This window comes from Hemiscyllium ocellatum, chromosome 16 (assembly GCF_020745735.1).
Source record: "Hemiscyllium ocellatum isolate sHemOce1 chromosome 16, sHemOce1.pat.X.cur, whole genome shotgun sequence".
In the NCBI taxonomy this organism is placed as follows: Eukaryota; Metazoa; Chordata; class Chondrichthyes; order Orectolobiformes; family Hemiscylliidae; genus Hemiscyllium; species Hemiscyllium ocellatum.
Window position 1 is genome coordinate 69,618,039 of NC_083416.1, and position 17,910 is coordinate 69,635,948.

A 17,910-nucleotide genomic window follows, 5' to 3' on the forward strand; every position below is an offset into this window, starting at 1 on the left:
AGAGGCACTGAAGAGTTTTACAAGAGGCTGTGATGGATGGCAGCTTAAGGAAGGTGGAAACCCCTTAGACACTGTCCTAGATTTTTTTTTAAAAAGTCAGTCACAGGATGAATACGCCAGCACTTATTGCCCATTCCTAATTGTCCAGCGGGCAGTTAAGAGTCAACCCTTGCTATAGGTCTGAAGGCACAAGTAGGCCAGACCGTCTAAGGATGGCAGGTTCCTTCCCTAAAACCCAGATGGGTTTTTCCAAAAATTAACAATGGATTAACAGTCATCATTAGATTCTAAATTTTGCTGAGTTTAAATTACGCTATCTGCCATGGTGAGATTCGAACCCGTGTCCCCAGAACATTACCTGGGAGGTTGGATTAACAGTCTAGCGATAATATCATTAGGCCATTGCCTAACGAGGTGATCTGGGGTAGGAATGGCAGGAGAGGTAGCCAGGTAGTGCTGGTGCTTCCTCTGGTGCCCCCCCCCCCCCCCCCCATCTCAAACAGATATGTTGTTTTGGATACTCTAGCAGGAGTTGGCCTCTCAAGGGAATTGAGGACTGGGAGCCAGGTTTCTGGTACCATGACTGGCTCTATATGTCAGTTTCCAAGCAATTTGATTGTAATAGGGACTATCTAGTCTGGGGTACAGACTGACATTTCTGCAGCTGTCAGCAAGACATCAGGCTGGTGTATTGCCTCCCTGGTGTCAGTGACAGGGATGTCTCTGAGAGGATACAGAACATTCTGAAAGGGGGCGAGTGACCAGGAAGTCGTTGTGCACATTGGTGTCAATGATTGAGATAGAGAAAGGGATGAGGTCCTGCAGAGAGAATGAAGGAAACTAGGCAGGAGGTTAAAAAGCAAGTCCTCAAAGGTAGTAATATCTGGATTACTCCCAGTGCCATGTGCTTAAGAATAAGTGGAGAGAACAGATGAATGTATGGCTGAGGACCTGGTGCAGGGGGCAAAGATTCACATTTTTGGATCATCGAGGGGACCTATATCAGAGGGACGGTTCCACCTGAATAGGAAGGAGACCAAAGTGTTTGCAAGGAGATTTGCTCGTTCTACTCAGGAGGTTTGAAATTAGGAAAGGGTGGGGTGGGGGTGGGAACCAAAGTGATGGTGAGAGAAGAGGAAATTCTGAGTCTGGTACAGTAGATAAGGCGAGCAGGTCAAACTGTCAAAGGCAGATAAGAGTTGAGAGTGTGTTGCTGGGAAAACACAGCAGGTCAGGCAGCATCCGAGGAGCAGGAGAATCGATGTTTCAGGCATAAGTTCTTCATCAGGAATGAGACTTGTGGGCAGGGGGCTGAGAGATAAATGGGAGGGGGTGGGGTTGGGGGGAAGGGAGCTGAGAAAGTGATAGGTAGATGAAGGTGAAAACGTAGGTGGCAGGGAAAGGTGCACTGGAGGGCATCGTCAGCCCCAGCTCAAAGCAAAAGCCTACAGTCAGTCCTGCCCCAGCTCAGAGCCAAAGCTCGTCCACTTTACGCAACACCGCCTTAGAATCCCACCCATCCCAATGCAACAAGGACAGAACCTCCCCCCCCCCCCCCCTCCGCGTCCTCACCTTCCATCCCACCAACCTCCTCATACGATGCATCATCCTCCACCACTTCTGCCACCACCAAATGGACCCCACCACCAGAGAGATATATTTCTCTTCTCACCCCTATCAGCATTATGAAGAGACCATTCCCTCTGCTACTCCCTCATCAGGTCCCCACGCCCCACCAGCCCACACCCCACTCCTCCGTGCACTCCACTCGCCTCACCTCCATCCAACTCCCTGAGGGATCTTTCCACATCAGTCAGAAATTTACCTGTACCTCTACCAATGTCACCTACTGCATCCGTTGCACCCAGTGTGGTCTCCTCTACATCGGGGAGACAGGATGCCTTCTTGTGGATCGTTTCAGAGAACATCTCTGGGACACCCTCACCCACCAACCCCACTGCCCCGTGGCTGAACACTTTAACTCCCCCTCCCACTCCGCCAAGGACATGCAGGTCCTGGGTCTCCTCTACCGCCAAACCATTACCACCCAACACCTGGAAGAGGAACGCCTCATTCTGCCTTGGAACCCTGCAACCACACGGGATAAATGTGGATTTCAACAGCTTCCTTATTTCCCCTCCCCCCACATTATCCCAGTCCCAAGCCTCCAACTCAGCACTGCCCTCCTGACCTGTCCATCACTCCCTCCTCTGACCTATCACCTTCTCCCTCACCTTCATCCACCTATCGCTTTCCCAGCTACCTCTCCCCAACCTCGCCCCCCCCCCCATCCCATTTATCTCTCAGCCCCCGGCCCACAGTCTTCATTCCTGATGAAGGGCTTCTGCCCGAAACGTCAATTCTCCTGCTGCTCAGATGCTGCCTAACTGGCTGTGCTTTCCTAACAACACACTCGCGACTCTGATCTCCAGCATCTACAGTCCACACTTTCTCAAAAGCAGATAAGAGCTTGACAGAGAAGGAGATGATAAGACTGATAAATTAAACTGCATTTACCTCAGGAGGCAGTGATGTTTTTGGTTAGGGATAACTTTACAGCTGCACTTAGGGACCATATGCCTAGGAGATCATCCAGTGTAGTTATTAGGGTGGAAATGAGAAATAAGAATGGGATAATCACTTTGTTGGGACTGTATTATAGGCCCCCAGTAATCAAAGGAAATTGAGAAGAAAATGTGATCAAAAAGTTAAAATTCTAAATTGGAATACGGCCAAATTTGATGGTATTAGACAGGAACTTTCAAAAGTTGATTAGGGAAAACTATTCGCATTTAAAGAGATCGTTGGAAAGTGGGAGACCTTTAAAAATGAGAAAATGAGTTCAGAGACAATATGTTCTTGTTAGTGTAAATGGCAAGGCTGGTAGGTGTAAGGAATGCTGGATGATTGGAGAAATTAAGGCTCTGGTCAAGTATGGACAGCTGGGGTCGAGTGAATCCCTAGAGGAATACATGAATAACAGGAGTATACTTAAGAGGGACGTCAGAAGGACAATAATGGGACATGAGATAACTTTGGCAAGTAGGGTTAGGGAGAATCTAAGGAGATTCTGTAAGTATGCTAAGGTCAAATGAGTAACTAGGGAGAGAATTGAGCTGCTTAGAGGTCAATGTAGCCGTCTATGTGCGGATACACAAAAGATGGATGAGATACTAAACAAACATTTCATGTCAGCTCTTACAGTGAAGAAGGACACTGAAGCTTTGGAACTTGGGGAAATAAATCGTGATATCTTGAAAAGAGTCCATTTTACAGAAGAGGAAGTGCTGGAGGTCTTAAACATGCTTAAAGGTTGATGAATCTCTGAGACCTGATCAGGTATTTCCCACAACTTTGTGGGAAGCTAGGGAAGAGATTGCGGGCCTCTTACTGCAATATTTGTATCATTGACAACCACGGGTGAGGTCCTGGCAGACTGGAAGTTGACTAATGTGGTGCCATTATTTAAGAAAGACAGGAAAGAAAAGCTAGGGAACTACAGACTGGTGAGCCTTGTATCAGTGGTAGGGAAGTTGTTGAAGGGGATTCTAAGGGAGAGGATTTACATACATTTGGAAAGGCAAAGTGTGATAAGGGATACACAATTTTGTATCCAATTGGCTAGATCCTACTGGATCTTATATGATCTAACCTTATTAACCAGTCTACCATATGAAACTATGTTGAATGCTTTGCTGAAGTCCATACAGACAATGTCTACTGCCCAACTTTATCAATCTCCTGCATCACCTCCTGGAAAAAATCAAGTTTGTGAGGCACAATTTCCATGCACAAAAACATGTTGACTCTCCCTAATCGCACCTTGCCTTTCCAAATGCATGTTAATCCTGTCCATTTAGAATCCCCTCCAACAACTTACCCATTACCATGCACCTGCACCCCAGGTCTCTTTGTTTGGTAACACTTTCTAGGGCCCTACCATTAACAGTAAAAGTATTGCCCTGGTTTCCCTTTCCAAATGAATCACTTCACATTTATCTAAATTAAATTGGACCTGCGACTCCTCGGTCATTAGCTCATCTGACCAATGTCTCATTGTGTTCTGTAATAATGTTCTTCGCTGTCCACTACACCACCTATTTTGGTGCCATCTGCCAATTTAATGACAATGCTTTCTATAGTCACATCCAAATCACTTATATAAATGACAAAAAGCAGGGGACCCAGCACTGATCTTTATGGCACATTGTTGGTCACAGGTCTGCAGTTCAAAAAGCAACCCTCTACCACCACACTGTGTCTCCTACTGGGGCACAGGTGCATTGTTCCTTGAAAGTGGAGTCACAGGTAGACAGGGTGGTGAAAAAGGCATTTGGCACACTGGCCTTCATTGATCAGAACATTAAGTATAGGAGTTGGAATGCCATGTTGAAGCTGTACAGACGTCAAGGTCACTTTTGGAACACTGCATATATTCTCATTGCCCTTCCAGCGGAAGAGTGTTGTTGAACTTGAAAGGGTTCAGAAAAAAATTACAAGGATGTTGCCAGGATTGGCCTCTTTGAGATTCTGGGAAAAGCTTAAGAAGCTGATGCTATTATCCCCTGGAGCATGAGAGGCTGAGGGGTAATCTTATAGAGGTTTGTAAACTCATGAGGGGCATGGATAGAGTGGATAGCCAAGGTCTTTATCCCTGAGTGAGGGAATTCAAAACTAAGGGGCATTAGTTTAAACAGAGAGGGGTAAGATTTAAAAAGAACCTGAGCGGTAATTTTTTTCATGTAAAGAGTGGCACAAGTATAGAACGATCTGCCAGAGGAAGTGATGGAGACTGGTACAATTACAGCATTTAAAAAGTATCTGGATCGATATATGAATAGGAAGGGTTTAGTGGGATAAGGGCCAAGTGCTGGCAAATAGGACTAGATCAGGTTGAAATGTCGGGTCAGCATGGACAGGTTGGGACAAATGATCTGTTTCCATTCTGTAGGACTCTATCATTTGAAGGGACATTTGCAGTTCCTTTCAGCCTAATAGAACTTTTCACTTTTTCAGTGAAAAGAAGACATCAGCTAGAAGGTAATGTATTTCTAGTTTCTTTGGATTTGAGCACCTTGATATACTGCTATGACCAAATAAAATGGCTCCCTCTTTGTAAACGTCTTGGTTGGTTGCAGCAAAGATTTTAAATTATGTCTAACACACTGCTATGCCTCTCTCCAAAAAATGTAGTTTGTTAGTAAACCAAAATCAAACAAGGAACTAATTACAAGATTTCTTAAATGAAAGGAAGAACAATTTCATTACTTGTTAACCATGAGAAAAATAATAGGATGCAACATCACACACAGGCACAAACACGTGTGTGTAGTTTAAACAATTGCTTGAAATACAGCTCATTCATGTCTTCCTGTGTTGGGGCTTATTGTTTTCCAAGCTGGATGATTTGCAGGCAACTCTTTCATCTCCAACATAAAAAAAGTTATCTATAAAGATGTAAATCAAACAGGAGGTACATTTTTGAGTTTGAATGCCTTTTGAGAATGTTAATCAGTTCATTCTACATTTATTTATCTCGCCTTGGTTTCATGAAGATGGAATAAGTTGAGGTCAGCTGATGTTGAGTTTTTTATTTTAAGTCCATGTGGTTGATTTTTTAAAATTATCCATGAAGGTCCCTGGTATTAAAATTGGATATTTGCATCCTAAGATTGATATTCCACATTTTTAACGATTATGACATTGCCTCTAAGTGTATCATCTAATACATATAACAGATTGTGATAGCAAATGAGCTTTATTGGATGACTGGGGACAGATTGGATCACTGTTACTATGTTAGTAACAGTGTGGTGTTCATAGTAACAGTGTCCAGTGGTTCCAGTAGAGCTACAAGGGTTCCAACAATTAGCCTGTTTGCATGGGTTGGCTCGTGTTCAACAAGTATTTGGACATCAGTACCAGCTGCTTTGGCCTCGCCTTTTGGCTACAGATCAAAAAATGAATAGATTTTGAAGAACATTTTGTTTCCATTCAGCTTTTGGTTATAAAGTTTAAGAGAAAGCCAGTTCAATTTCATGCCATGACTTATTGGTCTTGAGCTATGATTCTTGCCTTGGGTGGATAGCAGACACACGAGAGGTCCAGGGGTCAAATCTTTGGGGCAGCACTGTGGCTCAGTGGTTAGCATTCCTACCTCACAGCCCCAGGGACCTGAGTTCAATTCCATTGACTCGGGTGACTGTCTGTGTGGAGTTTGCACATTTTTCTCATGTGTGGGTTTCCTCCAGCTGCTCAACTTTCCTCCCACAATCCAAAGATATGCAAGTTAGGTGGATTGGCCATGCTAAATTACCCGTAGTGTCTGCGGATGTGTAGGCTAGGTGGGCTAGCCATTGGAATAGATTAGGGAGGATGAGTCTGGGGTGGGGGGGAGCGGAATGTTCTTCAAAGACTCATTGTGGACTTGTTTGGCTGAATGACCTGTTTCCACACTGTAGGAATTCTATTCTATTCTGTTCAGTGAGGAGTTGGTTAATTTAGAAATATAATCTTTTGAATTTATTTATTCACTCGTGGGACGTGGGCGTTGCTGGCCGGCTAGCATTTATTGCCCGTCCTGAGTTGCCCTTGAGAAGATGGTGGTGAGCTGTCTTCTTGAACTGCTGCAGTTAATGTGCTGTAGCTAATCCCACAAGGGAATTCCAGGATTTTGATTCAGCAACACTGAAGGCACAGTAATATATGTCCAAGTCAGGATGGCGAGTAGTTTGGAGGGGAATTTGCAGGCAGTGGTGTTCCTATGTATCTGCTGCCATTGTCCTTCTAGATGGTAGTGGTTATGGGTTTGGAAAGGAACTGTCTAAAGATTTTTGGGGAACTTCCGCAGTGCATCTTATAGATGATACACGGCTGCTACTGATCATCAGTAGTGGAAGGGCTGGATGCTTATGGATGTGGTATGAATCAAGTGGGCTGCTTTTTTCTGGATGGTGTCAAGGTTCTTGGGTGCTGTTGCAGCTGCAACCATCCAGTATATTCCATCACACTCCTGGCTTGTGCCTTGTAGATGGTGAGCAGGCTTTGGAAGTCAGGAGGTGAGTTACTCGTGACAGTGTTCCTAGTTTCTGAACTGCTATTGTCACTACTTTATTTATATCGCAAGTCTAGTTGAGTTTCAGATCAATGCTAACCCCAAGGATGTTGATTTTAGTGTGGGATTCAGAGGTGGTAACACCACTGAATGTCAAAGGTCAGTGGTCAGGTTGCCTCTAATCAGAAATGGTCATTGCCTAGAATTTGTGTGGCACGCATGTTATTTGCCACTTATCAGCCCAAGCAACAACTTGAACCACAAGATTTAATATTTGGTAGTCCAGGCAAATAAAAAGGGAGGTCCTAGGTTGTAAAATTCACCAGATTTCTATTTCCACCCTAATGATTCCATTATGATTGGCCTACATCAAATCGATTTGTAGTCCAGTCTTTCCCAGTTTGGTAAATCAGTGATCATATCCCTAAATAATAAAAGCAAATTACTTTAGGGTGTAGGTTTGCTCGCTGAGCTGTAGGTTTGATATCCAGACGTTTCATTACCTGGCTAGGGAACATCATCAGTGGCAACCTCCAAGTGAAGCGAAGCTGTTGTCTCCTGCTTTCTATTTATATGTTTGTCCTGGATGGGTTTCCTGAGGTTTGTGGTGATGTCATTTCCTGTTCGTTTTCTGAGGGGTTGATAGATGGTATCTAGATCTATGTGTTTGTTTATGGCGTTGTGGTTGGAGTACCAGGCCTCTAGGAATTCTGTGGCATGTCTTTGCTTAGCCTGTCCCAGGATAGATGTGTTGTCCCAGTCGAATTGGTGGGTTTTTTTCATCCGTGTGTAGGGCTACGAGGGAGAGAGGGTCGTACCTTTTTGTGGCTAGCTGATGTTAGTGTACCCCGATGGCTAACTTTCTTCCTGTTTGTCCCACGTAGTGTTTGTGGCAGTCCTTGCATGGAATTTTGTAGATGACATTGGTTTTGTCCATGGGTTGTACTGGATCCTTTAAGTTTGTTAGTTTTTGCTTGAGAGTGTGGGTGGGTTTGTGTGCTACTAGGATTCCGAGGGGCCTTAGTAGTCTGGCTGTCATTTCTGTAACTTCTTTACCATACATCAAAGAAGTTACAGAAATGACAGCCAGACTACTAAGACCCCTCGGAATCCTAGTAGCACACAAACCCACCAATACTCTCAAACAAAAACTAACAAACTTAAAGGATCCAGTACAACCCATGGACAAAACCAACGTCATCTACAAAATTCCATGCAAGGACTGCCACAAACACTATGTAGGACAAACAGGAAGAAAGTTAGCCACCAGGATACACGAACACCAGCTGGCCACAAAAAGACACGACCCTCTCTCCCTCGTAGCCCTACACACGGATGGAAAAAAAACACCAATTCGACTAGGACAACACATCTATCCTGGGACAGGCTAAGCAAAGACATGCCAGAGAATTCCTAGAGGCCTGGCACTCCAACCACAACGCCATAAACAAACACATAGATCTAGATACCATCTATCAACCCCTCAGAAAACGATCAGGAAATGACATCACCACAAACCTCAGGAAACCCATCCAGGAAAAACATATAAATAGAAAGCAGGAGACAACAGCTTCGCTTCACTTGGAGGTCGCCACTGATGATGTTACCTAGCCAGGTAATGAAACGTCTGGATATCAAACCTACAGCTCAGCGAGCAAACCTACACCCTAAACCTCAACCTGAGCTACAAACCTTCAAAAACCTTGCAAGCAAATTACTACTGATACTGAACATCTGAAACAAACACACAATGCTAGGGAAACTGAGCAACCCTGGCAGCATCAGTCAAGTGAGAAACAAAGTTAACGTTTCGAGAATGGTATTCGATTCATTATTGTCACATGTACCTAACCACAAAGAAAAGATTTGGTCTGAGTACAAAGATTGTAAGCTGATTGGAGAGAGCAGGGAATACAAAGTTACAGCTGCAAAGAAGGTGCACAAAAAGCAAGATCAACATTAGATTTAAAATTTTCCAGGTCCATTTAGAAGTCTAACAATGATGGGGAAGGAGCTGTTCTTTAACCTGTTGGTACATGTGTTTAAGCTTTTGTATCTTCTCCCTCACTGAAGAAATTGGAAGAGATTATAACCAGGGTGGGAGGGGTTTTTGATGTCTACTTTTCCGAGGCATCAAAGCTATCTGTGGAGTCAATGGATGGAAGGTTGGCTTGTGCAATGGGCTGGGCTGTATTCACAACTCTCTGTAGTTTCTAATAGACCTGGGCAGAAGAGTTGCTGTACCATGCCGTGATGCGTCGGATAGAATGCTCTCTACAATGCATCTGTAAAAGTTGCTGAGGGTCTTTACGGACATGCCAAATTTCCTTAGCTTCCTGAAGAAGTAGAGGCATAGTATGACCCTTCCTCAGAACTTATTTTGAAACTGAATGTTCCTATCCCCATTGACTATTTCAATGTCTAAAATGGCCTTAGAAAATGCATATAGCATGTTGTCCGCCTGTGTATCAATCTTCCAACCAACCTTATTTATCTAGGTTAATAAAAGGGCACTAAGATCTCCATACCACTTCATGGCCAAATGACCAAGGGTTCTAATTGTATCCCCAACTCTGGCAGATTACCCCATGGTCACTTAGCACATTAATTCATTTAAGACAGGCTTCTGTTGCCATTCCTGAAGAAGGGCTTATGCCTGAAACGTCGAATCTCCTGCTCCTTGGATGCTGCCTGACATGCGCTTTTCCAGCAACATATTTTCAGTTCTGTTGCCATCTGGGGAGGACATTTGATCTTGTTAGTGCCACTTGCATCCAGTTCCCTATCATAAAGTGTCAAGGAGAAAGTTAAGTGCGGGTGTTTTGCTTGGGCTAGGCTGGCAGGCTCCAGGGAACACTGCAAGGTGGCTGGATGGCTGGAACAAGTGGGCCACAATGGAGCGGAATGTGTGAGGAGGTGATGGGGCCGTTACGGAGGCAACCCTCCTCTACTTATATCTGCCAACAATCCACTCAGTGAAAGCTTTGGGGTGGGAAGAGGCCCATCAAGCTCTCCAAATGTTCCAGAAATGGATGGACTGACCAATGCCTCTCCCACCACTGGTTGCAGTTGGAGGAAGGGCTTGTGGGTTTGTGGTTGGTACAGTGCCACTAATCTACACATGCTCCACCAGCTGGTGGAATGGCATGTAAAGATCATGCCCAATCGATCGTTGGATCAGGGCATCGCTGGCTAGGCCAGCATTTTCCCATCCCACGAGAATCGACCACATTTCCGAGAGTTTGGAGTTGCATGTGGATCAGGAATGCCAGATTGCCTGGTGAGGATGACAGAATGCCTTCCATTAAAGGACATCAGTGATCCAGATTGGTTTCCACAATAATTGATAGTGGTTACATAGTCACCATTAATTCTTGATTTTTGTTTTAAAATTGATTTTCAAACTTTACCCTCTGCCATGGTGGAATTTAAACCCATGTCCTCGGAACATTAGCCTGGTGTTCTGAATTACTGGTTCAGTGATATTAATACTATTCCGTTACCTCTCTCATTGAGCGTACAACAGACCAAGCGAGTAATGGCTCTACATATATCATCTTATGTATGTGTAAAACTATGCCTATGGCAAATTGTGCAAATATGTAATTGATGTCAACAGTTCTTACTATCTTTGGTCTGAGGCCATTGACCTGGAAGCCTCAAGATAGCCCCATCTTGTTCCTGAATGATATGCAGTCTCAGCTGTTACCCATTGACTGTTTCTTTGATAATCCAGACAAGAAAAAGATTTTTGCTTTTGTTGCAAGTTTCATTTGGGTGTTTATGTAATGTGAAATGTCACTTATTGATAGTGACCAAGAATTTTGTAACTCTCTTGTCTCCGTCCTACAACCAGCCTCATTTCTATATTTGTGTCATTTAATCCCCTCATTCCACTATTTTTGCAGTTGGCTTAAGCACAACTGATATTGTGAGGGCATTGCAGGCAGTGCAGAGCTTTGATGGGCACAAGTGACAGTTTACAAGATATATGGACATTCCAGCGACAAAGAAGGTTTCCAAATCAGGCGTACAGTGCCAAACGTGGGCCCAGAAGTAGCCAGACATATACAGCATACCATGTTGTATGTTGAAGAAGAATGTCTGGATTTTGGAGTCTGCATTAGTGACTGTAAATGCAAGTTGGGTAAACTCAACATGCTGCAGATTTAACGTCAATTGACCCTTCTCCTGAATCTTGGTAGCTTTTTTCACCAAAGCATTGTGCACATTTTTAAACTTGTGGGAGTCCTAGTCTACAGGAATAGGCTTGTTAAAAGTGTACAGTGCCCTTCGGTTTTTGTTTGGTAGGCAAGCTTTTATTTGAACTATCTTGCTTTGCTTACATTTTACTGATGAATTGATTTTTGTTTCTAAGGCTATGTCAGTAAAGATTGTCACACGCTTTTTTAAATGTTGAACCAATAATTGACCCCCATATACTGCCACTTAAAAATTACACTTTACCAATGGCCACATTTTTAAATACTTTGTAAAGCTCCTTGTATGTGATCTGAGTTACATAGCCAATTCTTGATATTTACTGTAATGAAGAGGCAAAATTGTATCTTTTGGGCTAGTTTTGTACCAGAATTAGGGAGAAATTATTGAATCTTAATCTTAATGATTATTGACCTTTTTAATTTTTGTCCATCAACACAGGCAGATGCCGTCCCAATTCATTCTGACGATAGAATGTGCCTGCCCAAGTAAACCGACTGCTGGCCCAAGGCCAGCATTTCCTGAAAGCAGAAGCAAATGATTTAAGCAACTCAGTAACCACCTAAACTGTGCAGAGCCAGCTTTGGACACTGAACTGGCCTGCAACTACAGAACTGGCTTCCCTGTCATTTACAATGCAGATGTTGTTTGGAATCGGAAAGTCAGGGCTAACATCTCCCAGAAGCAGAAAAACACAAGACTGAGTATCTTTTGTGCGCCTTCCACGTTTAATGTTTATGCCAATATTGGGTGATGACCGGGACAGTGTGACACCGATAAATCGCTGACTCGAGTTGCATTGTTATTGTGTCAATTTCCAAGAGAATGGCCCAAAACTAGTTTCTATTTGATGCCTCCTGGGTATTAACAATCTGTAATAGATGGTTAACATATAAAAACTTACAATATACTTCCTTGTACAAGGGTAGATGTTGTACAGAATTAAAACCATGGTCTGGTCTCAAAAGTAGGTTACGCCTTTGTATGCAGCTGTTGTTACACAGTGGGAGGATTTTGATTTTCAATGCCACGAGAATTTGCTTTTTACTCTGAGGCACAACAGATTTTTATGACATGAGGTTTGATGCACATGACATTTGTAGGGCACGGGGAAGGAGGGGCTGGAACAGTGTTCAAGTGGCATCTGGGTTGCCACCGGCAAAAGTCAGATTTACAGCTACAATATGAGCATTGGTTCAAATCTGTTTTAAGTGGCACACTTTTTAATAATCTAACATTCTGTGATGTAACTGAACTACACGTGATCATGAATATTTGCTAGATGGCTCAGAGGCTAATTTTACACTTGCATGACAGGTGGGTGTACCACCCAATGTCCCATAAAATATGTTCCTTGATATGAACTCACAGTCTCTGCATCACGGCAATGCTCCTCGTGCAGATAACCTTGCCAGCCTTTATATGTAGCCTTCCAAACCTTTACAGGATGCAGAGATTCCTTACATTATCAGACTGTGCAGAGACCCCTGGCAGGCACCCTCCTGCTGTCCACATGAATACACTCACAGGCTTCTGTGATACGTTCATTTAATGCCGACAGTGCAGCAGGAGGATGCTCAGCCCAACATTTGGCACTGAGCCTCCAACGAGCATCTGACCCAGACCTACCTCATCCCTGTCACCCCGCAAAAGGTTTTTATCATGGTTAACCCATTCAACCCACACATCCCTAGACACTATGCTAAAGTTAGATTGCCCCATCGACAATCCACCTAACATGCACATCTTTGACCATGGGAAGAAACTGCCTATTATCTGAAGATGTGGTTTGCAAAATGCCTTAAGAATTTAATGATGTTAAAGGCTATATATAAATGCAAACTGTTGCTTGAATATGTGAAATATCAGCAAATTTATAGGACAGATTTGGATATATGAGAATCCGGTACCAAACTATCCTTTGGATCAAAAATTGGAAGGCTTAATTCCTATTCAGATGTCTGACCTCTGTCCAGTTTTACTGCTATTATTACAATTAGTTTTTAACTTCCATCCATCTGATTTCTAATACCTAGAACTTTCATGAATGAAGCCGGTTTTAAAAATGGCGACATAAGAGAACTGCACTAATTACTATAGATTTGCGCTCTGACCTGTTTGATTTGTACCTCACTGGAAGTTTCGCATACTGAGATAAAGGTTGCCTGGAGATTATCCTGTTTGAAAACACAACAGCGAAGCCAGACATAGGAATACATGAGGAACTGTATTTTAGGCAACTGTCTTTTGACAGAGCAGAGAGAAGAATGATGGATTTGTAACAGCAGAACTGGGTGGCTTGCTTTCTCTACCTTTGTGTCTCTCAGCCTCTCAAAAGACAATTCCTGTTGATAAAGCAAATTATAAACAAGTCATTAACTGAGAACTACAAAGTTTATTAATGTGAAAGAAAAAAACTCATGAATTAAGCTACTGTGATCTCCGATTCAGCCTAAAACCTCAAGGATAGTTTAGAAATCTATAAATTGCTTATGCTTTATTTTTGTTTTTGTACGAGACTACATTCCTCTTTTTAAATATTTTAACCTGTGTTTGAGTGCATGGTGTTTTATTACTTCACTCAGCATTAGTAGCTCATAAAATTTGTTCATCTTTCATTTAAGACGACTTTGTAACGGGCTAATTCATGTTTGAACTAGCAAGTGAAATGTAGCCATTTTAAAAAAAGTATTAAAAATCTTTGTGCCGAACTGAGGGAATGTGAAAAACAGTATGTAAAAAGAACTAATGTCATCTGGTCATAACAACATCTTTGTGTAAAAGCTTTTAAACCAAAATTTATCTTTAATAAACATTGACTGTAAACTGACATTGTAAGAGAAGAGTGTGCAGGGAGCTGTTGACAGTCAAAAAATAGAGGAGATAGGAATGAATGCTAACAAAACTTGCCTCAAGTTTTTTTGTGGGGCCACAGGGTACACTTGTTCCTCCTCCATGTCCCATCAATGCTTTTTCTTTGTGACTTGCTTGGACAGTTGATTCAAACCACCAACAGCAACCGACCTATGTTAACCTGACAGGAAAACTGCAGCTTCTGAAAGCAAACCATTCTGGAAATCACAGCACTTCAGGTAGCATCCATAGAGAGAGAGAGAGAGAGAGAGCAAGCTAACATTTCAAATCTAGATGAAGAATCATCCAGACTCAAAATGTTAGCTCACTGTTTCTCCATGGATGCTGTGTGACCTGCTGTGATTTACAGCATTTTTTGTTTGCAGTACAGATTCCAGCATGTGCAGTAATTTGCTCCTTACCTGCAGATTCTGCCCCTTTTGAATTTCCTGAAAATGGCATCAGAGATCTATTGATTTAATAAATCTCTGAGGTATATTAATTTATTTGCATTTGATCTGCTGCAGCATTGCCTTATCCACCTGCAGCCTTTGGCTAGTGTATACTGCACAGATAGGAAAATGTATAGTTCCAAATTGGCAAGCAACTTGCTCATTGTTAATTGTTCCCCTTTTTAGTTTCTGTTGGAGAATGGTTTAAATCTACCTTTGAAACAGAATACAATTATTCATACAAATTGATTTGGTACAATGTAATAGTGAGTGAATTTTACTGAGTAATTTGGGATTCTCAATGAATGTCTGGACGGATGAGCAGTTGTGGATTTATAATGATAATGTCTGTTTCTATGTGTCTACAATGTGTCTGGCAGACATATCGGTTGAGTTGGATGAAACATATTGCATATGTATGTACACAGTGAATACTGTCCTTTACAAAGAGTCAAGAAACAGGTCCAGACTTCAAAGCGTTTCACTTGAAAATGTCAATATTGGTGTGCAGGGAAAGATTCTGGGACATGCCATTATACATTTTTCCAGTTGGGTAATTGATGTGTACTTTGTGTATATTATGGCAGTCAGGTTGGGCTTTTGTTATGAGTGAGACCAGTAAATATGCAGGATTGCACCATCCCTGTTAGAACCTCCGTGACTCTTGTGTATTGCTTCGGAGTTCTGCCCAGATATGCAAATAGGCAGAGGGATGTTGTGTTGTAATCTAGAAGGGGGTGAGAGTGTGACATGAATGATAAAGACAAGTTCAAATGTGTATGCAAGATTGTAGTTAGAAAGAGAAAGAACCACAACAGTTGGTTTTTCATTTGCTGCATATTACAGACTATTCTGAATAAATCTGAATGAATTCCTGTCAGTTCTCCTCTTAAAGGTTGCAAAGTATATGGAATGAGTAAATAACTCATTTTTAATTTAAACAGAAAGAATCTCCATCAAAAGAACACCAGGAATTTCCTCAAGAATTAGCAGCGCTTCATGGAGATGGTGGTAAGAAACTGGCAGTGATTTAACTTGGGGCTGTTTTGTTGTAATGTGGGGGGATGATTTTGAACTCTAGAACGTAAGAAAGAGGAACAGGCACAGGTCATTTGGTCTTGTGAATCTACTCTGCCATTCAGCAAGATCTGCCTCACTTGACCTTCCTTTACAGTCTGCATCCCCCTTAATTCCATTGGCACCCTAGGATCCATCCGTCTCCCACTTGGGTGTCAGTTGATGGGCTGAAGCTCTCATCTGTGACAATTCCTATGACTTAAAATTTATTTAAAAGGTGCTACTGGGACTTCCATAGACTTGAGGCTAATTTATTTACGTGCTTTCAAAACATCTTTCGATGTTAACATCTCGATGTACAGGCACCGGACTGCCTATTGACCAAGACTAGTACTGCTAGTAGCTTTGGGTAGGTAATTCTCTCTGAGATCTTAAATGTAGCTCTGCAGAGCGATGGAAATAGTGAGATGAGGAAACATCGGAAAAGGGTGTGGGGCAGCAAAAAAAACTAATCAGCTCTGACAGAATAACATCTGTCATCTCAGGAAAGTATTTGTTTGCCAACTCCAGTACATGTATTTAAAGTAATGTGGGGCCATTTCTTTGCAAAACTGTTTTTCTTTCATTTTCTAAGCAGTATTGTATGACAAAATGTAAATTTTTACTTAATCCCTACGAATTAATTGTCTGTATTTCATCTTCAGGCTCAAGTCATGGTGTTATACAATAATCAAGCTGTTGCATTTGTGCTACAATAAGCATAAACTCAGCACAGAAGCTGAAGTCTAAAATTAATAAAAAGTGTACGCTTTTTCCAAACTTGCCAATCAATCATTTGGACACTGAAAGTAATTGATTGGAAGTGCGAGCTGGAATTGTACTGGAATACTGTGGATCCCACCACCAGGAGCAAATGCAGATCCTGATTCTGTGTGAACGACAAAGAGGATTCCATTTTTTTTTGACTGTAGCTCAGCCAGCTCAGAGTCAGTCCCCTCGACTAACGGGATTCTTAATCTCCTGGTTATATTTTCTTTTTTTTTCACTAAGGGGATTTTAAATCCCCTAGTTAATCTCCTGGTTTTATTCTTTTCTTCTTTTTTTTTACCACCACCACTATCACCTAACTGCAGTAGTGCTGAATACTTTCCCCAGCGCCCATGATGTGTGTGTGCAGGTGTGAGACACAGTGAAAGACAACAGGTGTACAAGTCTTTATTCAATTCCCACCACCGGGAAGAAAGCAAACACTCGAGTGGCCAGTGACAAGCAGTGCCCTTCTCATCAAAGGGCAATGCTGCATGATCAAAAAAGGGGAGGGGAGGGCAGGGACAAAGAAGATTCCATTGGTGGCAGCCAATTAAGAGACTATTGCCAGGACAGCCATCCTACTGAGTGTAAACTGCCTTGCGGGACATGAGCGGCTCAGTCAGAGGGTCGGCAGAGGCACTGATCGAGGTGGTCACTTCTGATGCAGCAAGGAAAGGGAGAAGACCCCTCCAGATCGAGGCAACTTTTGATAGACAACCAGAGAAAAGTTGTCACATGTCAAAGGCAGGCAAGTCCCATCAGTTGAAGGACTGAGCCTCTTGTAACAGTATCAGAGTGTCTATTGCTGCTGCTGGGGCCCTTCCATGGGCCACGGAACCTCGGAAAAGTGAAGGGGCAGAGCAGAAAGCTACCTCAAAGAGATTGTCGGGTTCAACAGGTTGGGGGAGGCCTGCTCTGACAGGGCAGTGAGATGGACAATTAATTACCTTTTAATTAACTGGAACAAGCAGTGCCATTACATCTTTGGTAATACCTCACAATGGCGAAACCATATCAAAGCTCTGGATTTCCTCTTGTCTCATTTTACCATCCTTTCCACCTCTGAGTCCACCTTCAAAGAACTGGTGAATTCCCAATCCTGAAATCTTATTCCTTCAAACATTAATTAGTTGAGGAGTTAAAGACTGTCACTGAAACATTATGAGCACATATTTCTATGGAATTATATTTAAGATGAAATGATCAAGAACATTACTAATTTGCTTGGCATATTGCAAGTTACCTTCCTCTAGCGAAAGCTGGTCCATTAACTCTGTGAGGAGAAAGTGAGGTCTGCAGAAGCTGGAGATCAGAGCTGAAAATGTGTTGCTGGAAAAGCACAGTAGGTCAGGCAGCATCCAAGGAACAGGAAATTCGACGTTTCGGGCATAAGCCCTTCATCATGTGACAACTTTTCCTGATGAAGGGCTTATGCCCGAAAAGTCAAACTTCCTGTTCCTTGGATGCTGCCTGACCTGCTGTGCTTTTCCAGCAACGCATTTT

General features: G+C 42.7%; 1 protein-coding gene across 2 annotated transcripts in view; it reads left to right on the forward strand.

The window, feature by feature from the left end:
* Positions 1 to 17,910, forward strand: part of LOC132823251 (coiled-coil domain-containing protein 69-like) — a 61,666-nt gene that overhangs the window by 16,417 nt on the left and 27,339 nt on the right. For both annotated transcript variants that reach the window (XM_060836896.1, XM_060836897.1), the window contains exon 2: positions 15,525 to 15,591. In XM_060836896.1, coding sequence (XP_060692879.1) covers positions 15,525 to 15,591 — 67 coding nt within the window. The remainder of the gene's footprint in view (positions 1 to 15,524; positions 15,592 to 17,910) is intronic.